At 30.6% G+C, this 20547-nt stretch overlaps 1 protein-coding gene across 1 annotated transcript; it reads right to left on the bottom strand.

Moving 5' to 3' along the window:
- Nucleotides 1-9194: 9194 nt before the first annotated feature.
- Nucleotides 9195-20272, bottom strand: LOC119662986 (diuretic hormone receptor-like). Its single transcript, XM_038072645.1, has 3 exons — nt 20141-20272; nt 9480-9668; nt 9195-9314 (listed from the first exon to the last, which is right to left on the bottom strand). Exons 1-3 carry the CDS (start codon nt 20270-20272, stop codon nt 9195-9197), a joined length of 441 nt encoding a protein of 146 aa, XP_037928573.1.
- Nucleotides 20273-20547: the final 275 nt, after the last annotated feature.

Below are 20547 nucleotides of genomic sequence, written 5' to 3'. Positions count from 1 at the left end.
ATCGCGAAACATACCTGGCCAAAAATACAATTTTGATACTCTCTGCTTTGTTTTCCTTACTCCGAAATGTCCGGCCGCAGGTACGTTGTGATTCTCCCATAATATCTGTTGTTTCAGAACTGTTGGCACACATAATTTCCATGGTTTATTATCCTCGTCCTGATCATAGCTGGGTATATGTCTATACAGCTGATCATTTTCTATGGTGTAGTCTGCGTATTTCTTGGGATACAATTTAACCTCCTCTTTTCGCTTATGAACCCAGTCTTGTTCAACACACACGCCGTCGCTGGTTTTTATCCTTCTAACTGAGGCTATGCTTTCTTCCGGTTGACGCGATAATGCATCTGCCACCACATTGTATTTGCCTTTTCGATATTGCACCTCAAAATTATACTGTTGCAACTCCAGAGCCCAGCGTGCGATTCGACCAGATGGATTATCGATTGAGTTTAACCATTTTAATGACAAATGATCCGTTATCACCGTGAATCGGTATCCTTCTAAATACGGCCGCATTTTACGGATACCCCAAATGATTGCTAAACACTCTTTTTCAGTAGGGGAGTAATTTGATTCGGCTTTATCTAGCCGACGGCTAGCATAGGCAATCACCTTTTCTCCGTCCTCAAATTGTTGCGTGAGAATTGCACCAAGACCACAAGCACTGGCGTCTGTCTGCAAACAAAAGGGTTTGTTAAAATCAGGGCACTGGAGTACTGGGGCTTCCGTCAACTGCTTCTTTAAGTTCTCGAATGCGGTTTGCTGTTCCGTGTGCCATTTAAAATGTTTTCCCTTCCGGAGGAGTTGAGTTAGCGGGTGAACGATTGTTGAAAAATTTTTCACAAATCGTCGGTACCATGACGTCATTCCCAAAAATCGTCTTAATTCCCTCACAGTCGTTGGAGGTTTCAGATTTTGTACAGCTGAGACTTTCTCTGGGTCGGTATGAATACCTTTATCACTAACAACGTGTCCAAGGTACTTCAAGGTTGACTTGAAAAACTCGCATTTCTCTGCATTGATTCTCAAATTGGCTTCTCGTAGTCGATTGAACACAATTCCGAGATGTTGGAAATGTTCTTCACGATTGCGACTTATGACGATAATATCATCTAAGTATGCGAATGCAAAGGGCTCCTTTTCTGGTCCAATAACTGAATCCAATGCGCGCTGAAACGTAGCAGGGGCGGAATGTAACCCAAATGGCATTACTTTCCACTGGAACAGACCCCGTCCCGGCACAGTGAACGCTGTCAATGGTTTGCTGTCTGGATGCATTGGTATCTGCCAATACCCATTCTTCAAATCCAAGCTACTTATAACTTTCGCCTCACGAAGCCGATCCAGTATATGATTTATGCGCGGAAGTGGATATGCGTCTGGTTTCGATTTTGCATTCAGTTGACGATAATCCACACATAATCTCCATTTGTTATTTTTTTTTTTTACCAACACTATTGGCGCGCTATATGCACTTTTCGACGGTTCAATGCATTCGTTTTCCAGTAGTTCGTCGATCTCTTTATTAATTATAGCTTGCATTGCCGGATTACGAGGATAGTACCGCTGTTTAATGGGTTGATCATCAATCATGGAAATACGATGATGAGTCAGATTACATACTCCCTCCAAAGCGTTGAATTTATCCACTTCTCGTTCCAAAAAAACTTTGATCTCATTCCGAACAGCATTTGACTCAAGTCCTTGGTTTTCCCCTTTCGTCACCTTATTCACTTGTTTATTATAGTCGTCCTGAATAGTGATATTATTTAAGATACCATCATCCCATATTTCACATGTCGGTTCTGGTTGGTCTCCCTCGATTGTATTTCCAATAGCTTCTTCATCTGTTGATTTCGTAGCGTTACCTATTGAAAAATGTAAAATTTTACTGGACCTACAACGTCCATTTAGATTTTGAAACTTAGTTATTGAACCACCGCACTTTAGTGTGGCCCCTATGGCTTGTAAAAAATCGATACCCAGTATGATGTCATCGCTGGTGTTCTCCATGACTAGAAAAGACATTTTGACAGTTTTATTTTCATATCTCACATCGCACTCCAGCCGCTGATTAACTAATCGGACAGAACCATCCGCTAAGTGGATTGTTTCTTCATGGTGAATCCTAGACCCTTTCACGAGATTATTTCCTAACACCTGACTACTAACAACACTTCTCATAGCCCCCGTATCGACAGTTGCATGTGAAGGCCATTCCCCTAATGTGATGACTGCATAGACGACATCACCGCTGGTATATAATTTATTTACTGTTGCGGACCGGGTGGTAGGGGAGTTGTCAGTCCGCCGTGTGGAACAACACCCCGTAAGTTTTCCGATGGTGGTGTCGGTCTTCGACAACAATCCCTAGTGCGGATCCCGCGTCTACCGCAAACCCAACAGTAAATCACTACGGAATTCGTACATCGTTGCGCGAAGTGTCCGCTTATACCGCACCGTCGACATGCCGTTCTTACATCGATATTTCCTGCTTGCACTCTACCTACGATATTTGGCCAACCCGATGTACTTGGGGCCTCATTCCTTGTTAACTTACTAAGTCTTTCAAACTCGCTCGCCAATTGTATTAAATCATCTAATGACGTGAACTCACGACGCTTAATATGTAGCTGGTATTCAGGCATACTATTATGATAGAGCCGGTTTAGTTGTTGTTCTTTCGTGTGTCCGGCTTGTCGCATCAGATCCTGCAACACCAACACGTAGTCCTTAAACGATTCGTTTTTCAATTGATGTCGATTACGAATGGTATCCTCTAATTCCTCAAAATAGTTACTGGGTAAGAAAAACCCGGAAAAATCTTGCTTGAATTTACTCCACCTCACCCATCTCTGATTATTGTTACGAAACCATATTAAGGCCCTTCCTATTAGTACCTCTGGCATTAATCTTGGTAAAATGTCTTTTGAGATATTGTACACCTCGGCAAGCTCCTCCAACCTTTCGATAAATGGTAACGCTGGTGTTTCACCATCATAATGCAGAGCCCATTTACGCACCTGATTGGTTATTCTTGCTATGTCTCCATAATCCTCTTCAGTTGGTTTGGTTTCGGATGGTTTGTATGACTCAGGTTCATAATTCATTGGCTTAGGCGAACTCCCGCGGTCATATTTCGCTTCAATTTCAAGATACTTTGTTCCTGGTTCCTCTACCTTCATTACTAGTTCACGTAATCGCCTACGCAGCTCCTCTACTGTTCCCGTCGTGTCATCCTTGAGTTCCTCAAGTATCGCTACCAGATCTTCCCTACGTGCCGCCGCAATCCACGCTGTCTTAACCATATTGGATGTTTACTATATAAATAACAAAAGAAATCGAATCTAGTCTAAATCTAATCTAAACACGGGTCCCTGCTCGGGCGCCACTTGTAAAGACCTTTCTGGCCCTTTCCAAGGCCGGGGTATACTCAGGGTATACCAAGGTGTTAATGCAAGATTTCCTAAATTTGTTTAGGAAGCAACTTGTGATTTATTTGTGGAACCTAACAGTTTAGATTATACACTCCACCTTCTTTATCTTTTGAAAGTCCTACAAGACTATGATAATAAAAAAAATATTACAATTAATTCTATGTTCAGTATTTTCCTTTTATTTACAATTCAACAGGACAAAATGAACTTGCTAGATTAAGAATAAACATTATGAATGAAATAAACTATCATTTATATAACTTATCGAACTTAGGAGTAACCTATGATTTAAATACTTAATTTATATTTAGGAAAAAAAAATATTTTTCCCTCCATTTACTACTATAACAAGATTTCATTAACAATATACTTTAGGAATTTTTTTTCTTTAAGATTTCCTTTTGTAAATATTTAAATATCAACAAAACTACTATAAAGGAAAAAATAACCGAAACAAGAGGTACTCACCGCAGTTGTTGAGATGACGTCACCGCTCCTCTGCTGTACCTGTCTATGTTTGTAATAACAAAAAAAAAAATAAAATCTTCAACGTTTCCTCTGATTTAAATATTTACAAAAAAAACGAAGTAAAAAAAACTTAACTACTATCAACTAATAATTAATAAGATAGATCTTAAAATTTGCATAATCCACGCTAATTATTACAATACAGATATCTTCAAAAAAAAATCCAATTAGACCTAGCTTGTTTAACATTTTGTCTTCACTTTTACTTTATCAAAATTTTATATATAATATATTTCTATTTATTAATACTAAATAAGAATATCTTAAGAAAACTCAAATGGACTTAAATTATTTACTATTTTGAATTTACTATGGTTACATCAAAAGAAAAAAAATATAATTGAAAATAAAACGACTAACAATTCATACATATTGTTTCAACAAAAGTAAGAAAAAAAATATAGTTAACAAAAAATAAAGTAACTAACAATTCATACATATGAACATATAAGTTATGCAAAGAACCTATATAATATAATATAATTTTAATATATAAAGAGATATAGGAGAAATGGAAAATATTTGTCCGCTGGTGCTATGTGCCAGGAGCGACGTTATTATAGCTGGGGTAGCGGCTGCTAGCGTCTGAGTAGTTATTGCCGTTGATGATGTTGCTGACGCGGTCGCGTTGTGTGTTTTTTCTTTAATTCAGTTCTTAAAATTTGATTGTGTTATTTATTGGAAAGACACTATATATAGTTTCTCACTGATAAAAGTATTTAATAGATGTTGTTCGAAATACTTTCTTCTTCGATGTTAAAAAAAATTATTACGAATATAATACATGGTTCGGAGTCACCAATTAAGCACGTTATTTAATTTTTTTATTAATGTTTCAAGTTATTTTTGCATTCCAGTTAATTTCTTTCTTTTAAACTTTAGTTATTTAGTTTTTATGATTTTACCTTTTTTTTCAAATCTTTTTCCCTTTTTTTCTTTAATTTTAAACGCAAGTTTAGTTTGATTGGAGTCCACGCTAAGTGGTAGTTCACATGAAAATTAACCTTGTGCCACTTTCTATGCGGATTGTTACATATTTTAATTTTTTTTCCTCGTATTACTTCTGAATATCCCAGTTTTTTTTTAAATTATTTGTTTTTAATTTCACCTGGTATATGCAGTGTTAAATATTCAAATTACCGCACAAAACACTTATTTCGAGTATATTTAACCGAGCCCGCAACAAAAAAACTTATGCTTGGATATTTCTATATTTTTTTTAATCAAATCCCTCCAAGGAAAACTCTGTCACTCGTTTTATACATTTCGTTTCAAAAAAACTAACCAAAGAGACAGGAAGCTCCTCCGACTGCTCCTTTTATTTAATTTCTTTATAACTGCCTAGAACGGATTTTTCAATTAGCCGTTTCGCGGTCAATGCACTCAAACTTCCCCTCACCAGATGTTTGGTTGGTTTTCTTCACTTTGCGATGTTTACGCTGCACACTCAGCTCTTTCTATATCCCGCTGCAAATTTTTGGCGATCAAACGAAAATGTAAAAAAACAAATTAAAAATGACATTTCTCACGTTGTTATTTTGTTTTGATTTTTTTCTTTTGTTCCATAAATGTGTTTGAGTGCTAGTTTCTTTTTTTTCCTAAATAATAATTAAAATTCTATATTAATTAAAATTCATTGCAAACGAAAGTGAGAACGACAAACCAAAAGACCTGTTTGCGAACCAGTCGTGAGGATTCGAGGTAATATCTATGAAATATTTGACATTCAGTGTTTTTAATTATTCACTTATCCTAGGTCCTCAACGCTGTAAGATCAATTTTTATTTTTACTGCAAAAATTGATCATTACAACTTTTTTTATATGTGCACTACAAATGACACTATGCATATTGAACAACATTAAATTTATATACAGCTTCTAGGGAAAATATACGGACCATATGTTGGAATAATAAAACTTGACAATTTGACATTATTTGGTTTGCATAATTTAAAGAGATTCCTATGAATGCCTGCACTAAAGCGTCTAGTGCATGCACATAAATGCATGCATTTTTTATGACAGCTAATGGAGACATAAGTTTACCAATTATTACATTTCGACACACATCCATCTGGATGAGTTTATCTAGGAAGTTGAATGTAGAGTTCTATGTGTTGGTAAAATTGTGGTTTAAAAATGTTTGCACTTCTGTGGTGAACTTAGTCACAAGACCACACTTTAACCAAACATTTTTCCACCTTTCAGTCGCATTCGTATTCATTTACATGTGTTGTATATTGGCATTGTCATATGCGGAATGTTTTAGGTAAATTTGCCTTGCCACATAAATTTTCAATTAAAATGAACTCAAGCATGAGTCCTTTGCTGCCAAATTGATTCATGGTAATTTAACTAATTCGATTATTATGTACGATAATCAGAGTAATTATGAGAATGTGTTGATGTGGTTTGGCTTTGTATTGCTTGATATTTAATGTATGTGATATGGCAACGCAGCAATAAGAGGTAGTGTTTGGTTTTTATCTCTCTATAGTCATAAATTTATTTTACAGATTTGGTTAATCGTTTACATGTCAAAGCTCAAATGTTGTCGACTGTTAAGCTAATTTGTTATTTAAAAGGTGATGCCTGGTTTTGCATTAATATGACATATCTGAAGAGAATTTACAAATTAGTATTTGATGATCTGGATTTTGCATTACTTTAAATATATGTATATAACAAATTTTATTGTGTAGAAGTTTTGAAAATAACAGATAAAATAGATTAATGGGATTGTACGATTTGTAGAGGAGTGATTAACAGATAAAATTGAAACATGAAAATTGTGCACTAAGCTGTTATTTATTTCAGAGAAGTATGAATTTTAAAGTAACTAAAGTTGTTTACTCTGGTTTTGTCACTTATAGAGACTTAGTGGTAATTTTTAGAAAAAAAGATTTTTGAATTTGAATTAAAAGTTTATATGGCATCTTCATTAAAATCAATTTGGAGAGTTTTGATTTTTGACAGTTATGTTTGATCTTTTTTAATTGCACAACAACCAATAATTGTAAAATTATAGACAATAGTGTTAAAAATATTAAAAAAACATACAATGGTTAACAATAATTACTTAAATTTATATAGTTGTGACTTATGTGCTACTTTCTTTTAACAACACAGTGAGTGCAAAAGTTTCTTATAAATAAACCACAAAAATTGTAAAAACATATTTCCAAATGTACTCTAAATCATTATTAAAACTTTAAAATCAGTTTTGAGAAATGTTAGTTGAAGTCTACCTAAATCATTTATTTATTTTTCCAAAGGCGTTGAAATTTAAGCTAGGAATTACATAAAACAATTTGAAGTCGCTTACGCCTCTTTCTATATTGTGCGGTTATGCGGCACAGTGGGCCAAATCAGATATTATACATGTAATTAGTATTGATCATGAGCAATAAATTTGTCTAGATATAGATAGATATTTGAATCTATGATTATTTGGTTACTATATATTCTCACAAAGTATATATATAGATGAATTATTTTATTATGGGAGTATAAAACAGTATGATGTTTAGATCAATTCTGTGCCCTTCATGGGTTTTGAGTGATTAACTCAGGTCTACTTTCTGAATAAATAGCAGTATTTGTCTTATTTTACTGAATCTTAAACTACGGGTTGGGTTGTTTTGTATTAAGTATTTCATTTACGCAGCAATACTTGGAACGTTCTCACTACTTCTGTTTATTTTTTCAAATTCTTTTAATGAGATTTCTCAGTTTATTTAGTTAATAGTTCGTTTTTCAATGTCTGACTTAACTTGAAAATTATTATTGAAAAGTTGGTAAGGTGTTTTTTTGGAATTACCTACTTACCTCAAAAATTCTTATGGGTAAGTTGGTAAGAATAGTTCAAACAATTCCAAATTGTGGTCCCTATAAGCGCTTTAGAACATGCTTTGTTTAGAATAAAATGAATAGGAGATATATGAGATATAGTGTTGTATTTTTCTCTTGTTTTCTACTAAATAGTAAAATATTACCCTTTTTTAAGCTACGTAAGCGTGTTAGATCTATATCAGCAAAATTATTGCTACTTTCCTGACATTTCTATATTATACGAATTTTTTTTACTTACAATTCTATGTCTTGGTACCTAAAAAATCCATATTTGATTGTTTGCGACAAGTATTGGAGTATAATGGAGTCTCCAGTTTTTTATAGAAGTACTTAAATCCTATAAAGTTGTTTAGCAACTAGTAATTAAGTCTCTAGAAAGTTGGAAAGTCTAGTTACTTCATAAAATTTAAGTACTTCGAGGATTGCCTGTGTATCATTTCAGTTGGCTATTCTTTGATATTGGCATACATGTTTTTTATTGCGTAAAATGTACTTAACAAATGCGTATGTTGTTTTTAGAAAAATCGTATCTTTACTGTCTGTTTTTAAATATCTTGTCCCGGTTCAAAAATACACACTCTTAAAAAGTGTATATTTTCAAATATTTGTGATGTTAAACGTAAAATCTTTTCAAGCTTCATTTACAGATTATAATAAAATGTTAAATTTTATTATAGGACTATTTGCACTCACGTAAAAATTATAGTATCATCAAATTGTATTAATATATTTCTGTATTTAAGAAATTTTTTCATGTTTTTAGAACCTACAGTTAAATCTAATAAATATTTAATATATAATTTTTAAGTAACAATTAAAAAATTAAAAAATAATTGGGCTAATTAATTATGAAATCTGTCCGTTACTTATATGTTACGGCTGTTTATCCTTTAATTTTTAAGGGTGATGAAAGCCATATGCAAGAATAAATAATATTATCTATGATGACGATACACCGGAATATTTTTCACAAAATAACCATTAAAGATTAAAGAATCTTTAATCGTTTAAATAATCTCTGCATTATTTAAAGAACAAAGTTACTTTAAACGTTTAATAAAGAAGCCATACTTCCTTAAATTTTTACACATATGTTCGCCCTTTATCATATTTTCATTATAATAGAAAATTTACAATATTAAAATTTAAAATATTTGCATAAAAATCGAATTTAAGAGCATAAAATTATTAAGAATAAAGAAAATTAAATTGAAATTAAGTTGCTAGGAATTATACAGAAGCGTTTCATAAGACATATTCCCCTACACTACAGGATGGCTTTTTGAAACCTACACGAGGCAATAAAAAATTTTTAATTCCACCGATTTTTGCTTTTTATTTACTTATGGATTTGCAATTCATATTATTTACACTCACCTTCTGCTTTGATTGAGTTGTATATTCCGTTCATCGCGCCAAGTTGAAATGTGATGCCGTAAAGCGGTACGCACCTCCGAATTCAAAAAGCAATAGAACAGCGACACTGAAAAACCCTGCGAATGTCAGCATGTAAACAAAAAAAACAACAAAAAAGAAGAAAAATATAATAAAAAATATTAATAAAATTGATTTCGTTTCGCATAATTGAATAAATTTTACCATAAAAATATGCGTCAATACTATTTATTGTTATGATATTGCTTTTTATTTGAATTTACCTGTGTACTTAATAGCAGCGCACGCACAATCGCAAACATATGACTCATAACACCACCCTCGGTGGGACCAGCCAAAACAACCAAATATGTAATGCCAAAAAGTGGTATTAGAACGAGTAGCGCCTTAGCTGCCTTCCGGTATTGCCGGGTTTCCACGGTATTTGCAGAACGCAACTTGGTGATGAGCACCTGCAGAGAAAATTAAAACTACCAGTTTCATAAAAACTCAAGAAAATACATGAAAAGTGCTGAATAAAGCGAAATGTAAGCTATAAAGTATGTATGAAGTAAAAAGTTATTGAAATATATGCTTCATTAAGTCAACGTTTTCAGTGACTGACTTTCATACTTTTTTTCTTACTTTATCATATCATTAACTCTTATACTTCATAGCATTACTTTCATCAACTAATGAAAGTTTTTTCTCAAGAAATTATTATTCTATGGAAAGTTCACCAATATGCATGCTAAGAAATTTAATTGCTATTTTTTACAATGTATCTGTTTTCCTTTTAAGTGCTTTTGTATCTAGTGAAATCTTTAGCGAAAAACTTTATACCTCATAACAAATAAGTTCTTAAATTATGAACTTATTTTGTAGATTTTTTGGTTTTTCGTTTGTTTGTTTACATTTTGTGTTTTTAACCGCGGGGATTTTGTGCGTTATGGTCCTTTCTCTTTGATATTCTTTTTGGTTCAACATAGCGTATGATGAACTTCATTATTTATGTATGAATATGTTCAATTTGTGAGTCTTAATATTTATGTATACTTTATCTTGTTGCTACAGGAAGCTTGTATAAAAATTTAATATATTTTTCTTAGTTACAACTACACTAAAGTTACCCTACATTTTATTGTATGAAGTCTATATTTATGCTGGTAAGTATTTAATTATTATATATTTCTACAATAAATATTACACTTGTTTTTTCAAAAGTATAAATATTTCTATTAAAAAAAAGCTAAAAAAAATACGCTTTATTATCTTAAACTAAAATTATACATGGTGACCACAGGATCACCATAAAACGCAAGTCAATGTGCATTAACTGATTAACTGTTGTATATACGTTTGCTCTCTTACACTCTCTTACAACCTACTAGCGCAAAGAAACACGAAAATAAATCTCATGTTCTCATTTTTTTCCATTGTGCTCATATGCAGTATACCAGTATTATTGCAGAAAGTGTTTGGTATTGCTGCAGTATTACAAAAATAGTAATATTGTAAAAATAGTTGTCTCTCTTTATTCATATGTTTCTAATTACAGTGTGAATGGGTACTGAAGACACTAAGAGTTAGACTTCTTAACTCTGTAGTGTTATAGAGTATATTAGTCTTTGTACTGTTATTAAAACGTTGACGGATTTAAACAAGTTAAAATTTTTAATGAAACCTAAAATATTTGTTAAGGGAAGGTACCGCAACTACATAAAATTTTAAAATAGGTTATGTTTGGTAAATACTTTGTGTTGTTATTAAAGTTCTTAAAAGCATTTAAATTTCATTGAATTGAATATTTCCAAAAAACAACGTTGATTATAAAAAGGAAACTCACACATATATCTAGAAATGGGTAACCATGAAACTGGCAGCTTTAGCTTTTAATATATTCAATGTATTATAACAATTCCTGTCAGTGCAATATAATTTGTAAATAAATTGGAAAAAAATTAATTTACAATGTGTAACCTTAAAAGATTTGTCGTTATATATACTAAGAAGCAATAAAAAAATATTGATTGAAATAATCAAACTAGTTCTGCTCAATAATATTATTTTCTATATAATTCACTAAATACAATGTCATTACATTAAAATCAGGAGTTTATTTTTAGTCAGAGCTCAAGATTGCCTGTACATACACATGTATATACCAGAGAATTGCAATGAGTTCTTAAGTATCTTTACTCAACAGAATGATCCATTCTCTTAAAAATACTTTTGTACTCTGCTTGTTTGCCACTCAAAAAATGTCACTCAAAAATATATTTAAAAGCTATACGTAGTTTAAAATCTAGTAAATATTTTTATTTATCTAAACAAAACAACAACAACATTTTTTCAGGGTAATCTTGCTACTCTGACAAAATATCTAGAGTGTTATAAAATTATCTCGAATATTATATATTAATCTCGAGTGTTAAAGTAAATCTCTATTAAAAAAGTTACCCCAGATTTATCAATCGAAAACGCTATGAGACTATGGCAATCATCAACTTAAGTTGCGTATACGTACTCACGGATTTGTACTACTCGAGTATCTTAAGAGTACTCATGAGTACTTTTTCTTACACTTATAAAGTATAGCACTGATAAAGTACAAAAAACAGTTACATAAAATTAATATAGTCTTCGCATTAATACTTGTCTTTTATAAGTACACTCTGAGTATTAAAATTATCACTCTGGACTGCACTCTAATCCATACCTTCGACATCGATCTATGGCATATATGTCATTACCCTATGTGCCCTCTTTTTTTATGAACTAGTTTTTTGGATACACTTTTAGAGCGGAGCAATTGCCTTATATGTCGCCCTTGCCTTTATTAATGAAATAAAGCTTAATATTATTTTAATTGGACCATCATAATACACTGAATAATGTGTGGAAGTCTAATCAAATAAGCACCCACACTAAGCTTCGTATATTTAGCTGGAACGTCAAATCAACTTTGTATTACATATGTGAAACGTGAAAAAACTAGGCCTCTATTTATCTATCACACATCCAAGTATTCATAAACAAATGTTTAAGAAGAATATTGAAAATATAATGGCCGGAGTGCCACTCGCCACTGAACTCATAAGAAGAAAATGAAAGTGGCTTAAACACACGCTCAGGAAAACATCATCCTGCATAACGAAGCAAGCCCTACGCTGGAATGCACAAGGTACCCGTTGGCCTGGAGCCCCAGCTAAGGCATGGCGAAGAACCATGGACCAGGAGATTAAAGACACAGAGTATTCTTGGAACCAAATCACGAGAGAAGCAGGCAACAGAATAAGATTTAGAGGAATCGTTGAGACTCTATGCTCAATCTTGGAGAAAAGGACAGCAGTAAGTAAGTAATACACTGAGTTTATTATAAATATAAATATTATAAATATTATTATATAAAATAAATATTATTATAAATATATATATCTTATATATAAAATTAACATTGTCAAAATGTTAGTTACCGTACTCCTCCGAAACGGCTTTACCGATTTTTACCAAATTTTATATGCGTATTCAGTAGGTCTGAGAATCGGCTACTATCTATTTTTCATTCCGCTAAAGTGATTAGGGAGTCCCTATCCAGCAAAAATATCCTTATTGCTTTAACAAAATTTTTTTTATTTTTTTGACATAAATTTTTTTTTTATTTTTGAAAAAGAAAACTTTTTTTCTTAATATTTTATGTAACTATGCCAACAAGTACATCGAGCATTACATCCACTTCGTTTCGTCGTCTTCGCCTTGCATGGCAGATGGAAAATGTACTAAAAATTTTTCTAAAGATTTCACTAATGATACTATAACAAATACCGACGGATATCCAATATATCGTCGAAGAAATCCCGATAATGGGGACAATGGCGGGTGGGGCCGTATTCGCCTCTGCTAAGCAAGACATACAATGCTCATATTAATATTGAGTTTTGCAGTTCTGTGAAGAGCATCAAATATATAAGTATGTCCATAAAGGCAGTGATATGGCTATGTTTAGAGTAGAAAATACTAATGTAAATGCTCCTCCAATGAACAAAAACGGCGAAATTACGCTCTACCAAATTGGTCGGTACATCAGCTCCAATAAAGCTGTTTGGCGTATCTTCGGTTTTCTAATTCATGAACGGGATCCAGCAGCTGTTCAGTTAGCCGTCCATCTTGAAAACGGTCAGCGTGGTATAAATCCACCTAAATCTACACTCACTGCATTTTTTGAATTGTGTAATAGTACGGATGATTTTGGTGCCTTTGCAAGAACGTTACTCTATTCACATTATTTTTATTTTCCTTTTCGTTCATAGCGCTCCATGCCTATTTCATGCACATACCACATACTTACACTTATAATAAGTAAGTTACCTTTTGTCTACACTAGAATTTATCTAGAAACTAGAAATAATTTATAAGGCAAAACAACGTTTGTCGGGTTATCTAGTAAATATATATATAAAGATTAAAAAAAATATAGCTACGTGAGTTCACATATTATTAGTGTGTATATAGAGATTTTAAAAAGAAATTAATTAAAAGTAGTACTCAAACATTAAGATTTATATTGAATGCTTAAACCTAACAGACCTTAGTTTATGGAGTGTAGAGTGCGAAAATTGAATTAAAGTAAATTATGTAAGCTGGAAAAAATAAATTGTTCCCAAAATATATGAACATTTCTTAAATTTTTTTTATCTTTGCGGTTGACTTTGATGTGATAAGCAAATAAAATATGTAGTAAGTCAAGATGATTTAATGTATTGCATAAGATATACAAGTACATTTTCATTAATATAAATCTGATATTAAGGCAATAGCTAAATATTAATTAATTACTAATTATTTTATGGTAACAGCTGTTGCAAAAAAAATTAAATAAATTAGTTGTCTCGAAATTTTTTTAGCTTAAAGCGTTTAATAAATAGTTAACTATTAGGTATACAAGTATGGTTTCCATTACATATGGGTCATTTTTTTAAAAACCGGACGGATTTTGGCAAAAAATGACCACATGATTTCTGATTTGTAGGAACTTGAAATTTACTGCGTTTTAAAGATATTTGATTAAACTTTTAAGAAATTGTTTAAACAATTAAAATTGTTTATATTTACGTACTAATATTAACAATTAAATTTATAAAAAAAATTTTTCTCAAAACGTGTAAAATTTATTTAAATTTAGTTGTAAATTTAAACTGCGAAATAAAAATTTTCAGGAAATCCTTATTTTATAAAATTTTAAAATATATATTTTTCTCCCGCAAAACATATCAAGCACAAACGTACTATATTTCCATTGAATGAAATTTCAAAGAATATACTACAAAAATTCTTCGATATTGTTTTCGATTTAGATTTGTAATAGAATTCTACATAAAACTCAAAAATTTCAGGTAGATATTACCGTTAGCAGTATTTTTTAAAAATTAATTTATCCATCACATCACACCCAACACAAACACACGATTTTTTAGTAAAAAAAAAAGGAATATGTCATATAAATTTTTCTTTTTTCCTTTTTATGCAGATTAATCAATAAATTTTACTTAAAAAATAAATATTTCCAATGTGATATTGCTTTTAGAAACAATTAAAAAATTTTTTAAAAAATTTCAGCCAATTCGGAGATCATGAGGTCAAAAAGGTGTCCGATTTGTGAAAGAATGACCCATATACAATAAGTAAAATTTTGAAAAATTTATAAAAATAAATCAAAATTTTGTTTGTTTTTCAGTATACATCTTTTTTTAAAATTTAACTTTAAATGTTTTAACTCTAGCTAAAATGCTTTATGGCGACCCACATAAGATAAATAATCTGCTTGTGTTTGCGTGATAACCGCGCAAATATTGACATTTCCGCTTGACTGCTCAGTTATTACATTGAAACAGATATGTGGCCCGGGAGGACAATAATCGTATGTGTAACACAAAAAGCATATCGCTAACTCTATTAGAAAGCATATCTAGTGAAAGCAAATACAATTGCACTTCAGCCGCCGAACTACAGGCAATGTCGATATTGCACCTTTTGATAAAAGTGATTATTTTGACATCAGTCAGTATCAAAAATATTACAAACTAACAGATACTCATTTACATTGTTTTTGTACATACTTGTATTCTGACAGTTATGTAAGTTAACTAAACCTTTAAGAATAAATTACTCATCTCGACAAAATTGTAATTTGTCACGCAATATGCCAAACTGGCTTCAGTTGTCACTAAATACGCACATATCCATATATTGTAGTTTACCTGGAATGCAAAATTTTAAATCATTTTAGCTCACCTTTCCCCCATACACGATATTTAGATAATCACATAAATAGAATAACAAATGTCCTTATTAATTAAACAACATGTCGAACTGATTACCATAATTATTTTCTTTAAAGTTTCTTAAGTGAACAAAACAACTCCTACGCGAATGCTTAAATTAACCGTTTTAGGGACGGTGCTTACCGTATGAGTAACAAAATTTTTGTCGTAAATTTTAAGTTGTTGTCAAAAAGTTTTCATTTTTGCCAGTGAAGTAGTCATAAATGAAAAGTATTTCCTGTATTTGAAGTAATTAAAATCTCACTTTATGTCTCTACTATAAAAATGTTTTAAAAATATTTCGGTAGTATATTATTACAGTAATTACTCATTTAATGCATTTGCGTCTGGATACACTAGACTAATTTCCCCGATTAAGACTGGATTTTATAGCGCACGTCTTTAACTAATAAAATTTAGCTAATTTTTAGGATTGAACTGTGTAACCATTTTTGAATTGGTTTAATAGGTGGCTAAATTTAAACATGCATGAATTTTATCCTTATGTTTTTCATTTTTACACTTGTATTACGAGTATTATGAATTTTCAATATGTGAAATTTATTCATAATTGAATCGCCGACACCTGGCTTGATTTATAGGGTTTTTAAGATAAAAGGGTTTGAAGAATAATGAAGAAACAACAACAAAAATTTGATTAATTTATTGAAATTTAGCTGACCACACAACGCTGTTTCGAGTATTGCCAAGTACTCTTCATCAGTGGTCTTTGGAATAATCGAATTTTATTTAATTAGTTTATAGTCCGTATATAATTTGTTTCGACTGCAAGTGCCAAGCTTAGAACTCGTCCCTGTCAAATTAGAAGCGATGACTAATCGTGTTTATCCACAAGAAGCCAAGGCTGCACAAACTTTTAATGCTAAAGTTCCAAGTTTTTTGTCACTTCTTATTTTTTAAGTGGCACTAACCAAAGTACTAGCCCTGCTTTTAAATTAGAACGAGCTTATAAACTAGAACTTAACTTGGAAACACAAAACATTAGTTTTGGTTTCACAATAAAAGAATTAAATAATAAATTTAATTATATTTTACTCTAAAAAAATTTTTTTTAACTATATCTTATCGAAACATAAATATATTTGTAAGTAAATACACTTTGTAATTAGTTATTTTTTAATATCTGAACGTTTAGCTTTACTGTGTATGGTAAAATGTATATAGTATTCAAATGATACAAAAGCAAATAATGCCAATAACAATAAGAAGTTCTTGTGTATTTAAGGCAGTCCATACATTCATTTACGTCACATTTTTCAATAACTTTAATTGCAATAACCTCAACATTTGCAATTAGTAAATTTGATTTAACGATAATTATGATGAAAGAAACTAGTTGCAGTCTTAAAAAATTATTTACGATTAATTAAATATAAGAAATATTTTCGAAAGGACTACTGATGATAGTCTCTGGCAATACTCGACACAGTTGTATAGTTAACCACAAAATTATTTAATTAAAAAAATAAAATTTTGTTGTTGTGATTCACGACTATTCAAAAATCCCTCTATTTACAATTACTGCCTATGGTATTAGTTTCCGAAAAAATTGTAGGTTTAATCAAAATATTTTAGTAAATTATAGGGACTTGAACAATTTTACGTAAAATCGCATAAAGAGTCTCTCGTTGAAGGCTGTTCAAAAAAAACGTCAAGTATTCTGCAGTTTTGATGATAGGCCTTATATACCATAAGTTACACGCCTCTGATATTCCATTCTCACTCTAACTCTTTTTATTATTTATTTTAGGAACCCTTTCCAAATTGCTAGTTTCATACACAATGTAGTAAGCTCAGTCGTTTATTTACAAACTCCTGTGTTTCGCTAAAACTGTCTCACTGGTTTATTGCTTTGCGTTTTATTGCAAAGGATTTCGATAAGAAAAGTTTGAGGATAATTTTAGGAATAAACGTATTTGGTATGCAAATTCTTTACTTCAGTTTTGCTTAAAGCATATGTTAAGCATTTTGATAAATTTGATATTTGACAGCGGCGCTTGGTAAACAGATTGAGACTGTGACATATGCAAATTCAAGTACAAACATTTTGGCATACCAGGAATGGAAGGAAAGCAAGTAAATTTCTGACTTGAAATATGTAAAACAGAATTTGACACTAAATATTCTTAAAGGAGATTAAACTTTGTACTTTGATTTTGCTCTAAACAAATTTATTTTGATGTACATTGAGTGCCCTATTTATTAGTTGTAATTTATCTGAAACTCTGTATTTGTGTTACTGATTAAGAATTATTTTCTTCATTTTAGCATATTTTTTTAAGGCGTTTTTTTAGTAATTTAGTTTGCATTTTAAAGCACTTCTCTTAAAGTTAAAATTAAATAAGCTTTAAAAAGTTTTTATAAAAATTGTTTAATTCATATTAAGTAAATTTCATAAAAATTTATTTGTATTATATATTTTAAAAAGTTTAGATATCCAAACTTACTTTTAATATCCCTAAACTTTTTAGTCAAATTTTTCACATTTTTATCTTCTCTTGTTATCTTATATTTTGTATTCATTTCCGACAAAAAGGGAATATTTTTATAATTAACTTTTTTGTTTTATTTTACCTTTAATAAATGAACTCTTTAGCAAATTTAAAAACTTTTGTAAAAGTTTCCAACAAATCAAAACCTGGTTTCAGCAGTTATTTGTTAATTTGTACATAATATTATTAAGCGATCCTTTTGTAAACATCTTGTTGTTTTAATTTTCTTTTAATTAAAGAAGTGCAGTTATAAGTATCTTAATAAGTTCTTTTGTTCTTATAACGTGCTCTGACTTGCTCCTATGAGAGCATTCAGCTGAAACACTAATTAATGCCATAAAATCATAAAAACAACAATAACAATAAGAAAACAAACGAAACAATTTGCGCCATATGCAAATTCCAATGGCGCCAGATTCAGTTTTTTCTTATTTTAAGGATTTTCTGAATTTCACGCACACATTTTCACATAAAATTTTGCTAATTAAAACAACTTAGATACTTTGTTTGTAAATGTGTTTTTTTTTATAGAGTTTATTAAAATTCAAACTTTGAATAATTTAGTAAACTTGCAAAGAAGGTGAAATTTTCTAGTAATATAGTAATACCTATGAATTTAAAAATTAGTAGCAGTAAAATATAAAAATTAACGTGGTAATAGACTCCCAACGTAACACTCATGTCATAACTAGTCTTTTACTAACAACCGATCCCCATCGAAAAAAAAATATTCAGCCCTTCGAAAAAGAGCAAAACATCTTCCGTTGGGTGATATTAATATCACGTGGAAATAAATAAATAAAATAAATAAAATAAATAAAAAAAATAAAAGTTCCAGTCTTAAAATACTTCCTATCACATCATACTCAACACATCTTCTGTTAGGTATTTTTTAATATCAGAGGAGGATAAAAGCCCCAACCTTAAAATTCTCCTCATGACCATATCAAAATTGGAAAGCGACATAAAATGCGACTATAACCTATAGTCTATAGGGTATCATTTGCTTTCAAGCACATTCGTAATTTTGTCTTCTCAATCAGACATACTTTGTTGTGGTAATAAAGTAAATTATATGACCTGTCGTATTTTGTAAGAGTGTACCATTTCTTCTACCTGGTTGTGCCTGGATCGAAGAAAGTGTGTCGCTGCGCCAATAGCGACACACTTTTCTTAAGATTTGTTTTTCTATAACACTTAGTTGGAAATCAAATTATTTCGAAAGTTTATTACTTTATATGCTTTATATATAACTATATATAGATGTATATATATTTGAGATTTGATAAATTTAGAAGCTGAATTTATATTTGAAAAGAACTTATAAAAAAATTTAATTGTGAAATTTATAATTTACTAAATATTATTAGATACATTCTATATATTATGTATTACTACATGTATCTTAACTTTTGGAATTTCGACTATAAGTTATAAATCTCCTTTTAATATCTTATACTATGTTCAGATATACCTTAATTTCGCAAAAATCATCTTAATTTCATCTTCGTTTCAGCGAAATTAAGTTATTTTTTCCATACAAATTTCAGTTTTGAGGTTAGAACGAAATTAAGGAAAATGGCCTGCTGAATGCCGTCCTTTATAGTTATAATAATTAACTTTTAAAATTTCCCAGATACAAATGGTGTTTGGAGCATGTAATTTTTAACATTCGATTTGTAAACAAAAAACATACGATTTCCTTAATGTGGGGCAGTATGAACAGTTTTGAAATTAACTTAATTTTATTTTTAAGAAATTAAGGAAATTTAGACAACCAAATTAGTCTAAATAGTATTATAATAATATGTATGTAGATAAAGTTCAAGTAATCTTAATAAAGTTATTTAACAAATAACTTAATTAATATTTCACATAAATTTGTTGTAATTCAGTCAGAGTATGTAATACACTATATTTTAATTTTCTTTCATTTAATTATAATTTTGTTAAACACAAAGTCTTTTGAGTATATCCATATAAAAACATCAAAAATTAAATTTACAAATTGCACATAATTAATAAATTTTATCATTCCCAAAACACTAATAACTGCTCTTGTAAATACAAAAATATTTTAAAATATATTTTGACAAATATAATTACACTTACCCACATTATCCTTAACAAAAATATTAAATTTATAATCAGCACAGCGCAAACTGGACCCTGAAATATCCAGTCGACAGGTGTTTCGTGCATCCATGGACAGCCAATGTCAAACTGTTGCCATTTAGTTGACATGAAGAATCACATAAGTACCCCATGGTTGCCATATTACAAAAAAAAACGAAGTAAGCAAACGGATGAAGAGTAAGAAATATATACTAAATATGCGGAAACATGAGAAAGGAAGTGAAGCTATGGAATGAAATAAATTTGTAAACATTTGTGATTTTGATCTGATGAACATTTTTTATACTTCATTCCTTGCAAAAGTTAAACAATGCAATATTTGCCTTGACATTACAAAATGCGCAGTGGGTAGCATTTGTAAAAATGTTAAAAATTTAAAAAAA

The sequence above is a fragment of the Teleopsis dalmanni genome, unplaced genomic scaffold (genome assembly GCF_002237135.1).
Source record: "Teleopsis dalmanni isolate 2A unplaced genomic scaffold, ASM223713v2 unscaffolded_contig_0057, whole genome shotgun sequence".
NCBI lineage: Eukaryota > Metazoa > Arthropoda > Insecta > Diptera > Diopsidae > Teleopsis > Teleopsis dalmanni.
Note: the sequence above shows the minus strand (reverse complement) of the source record. Positions and strands in the feature narration are given on the sequence as shown.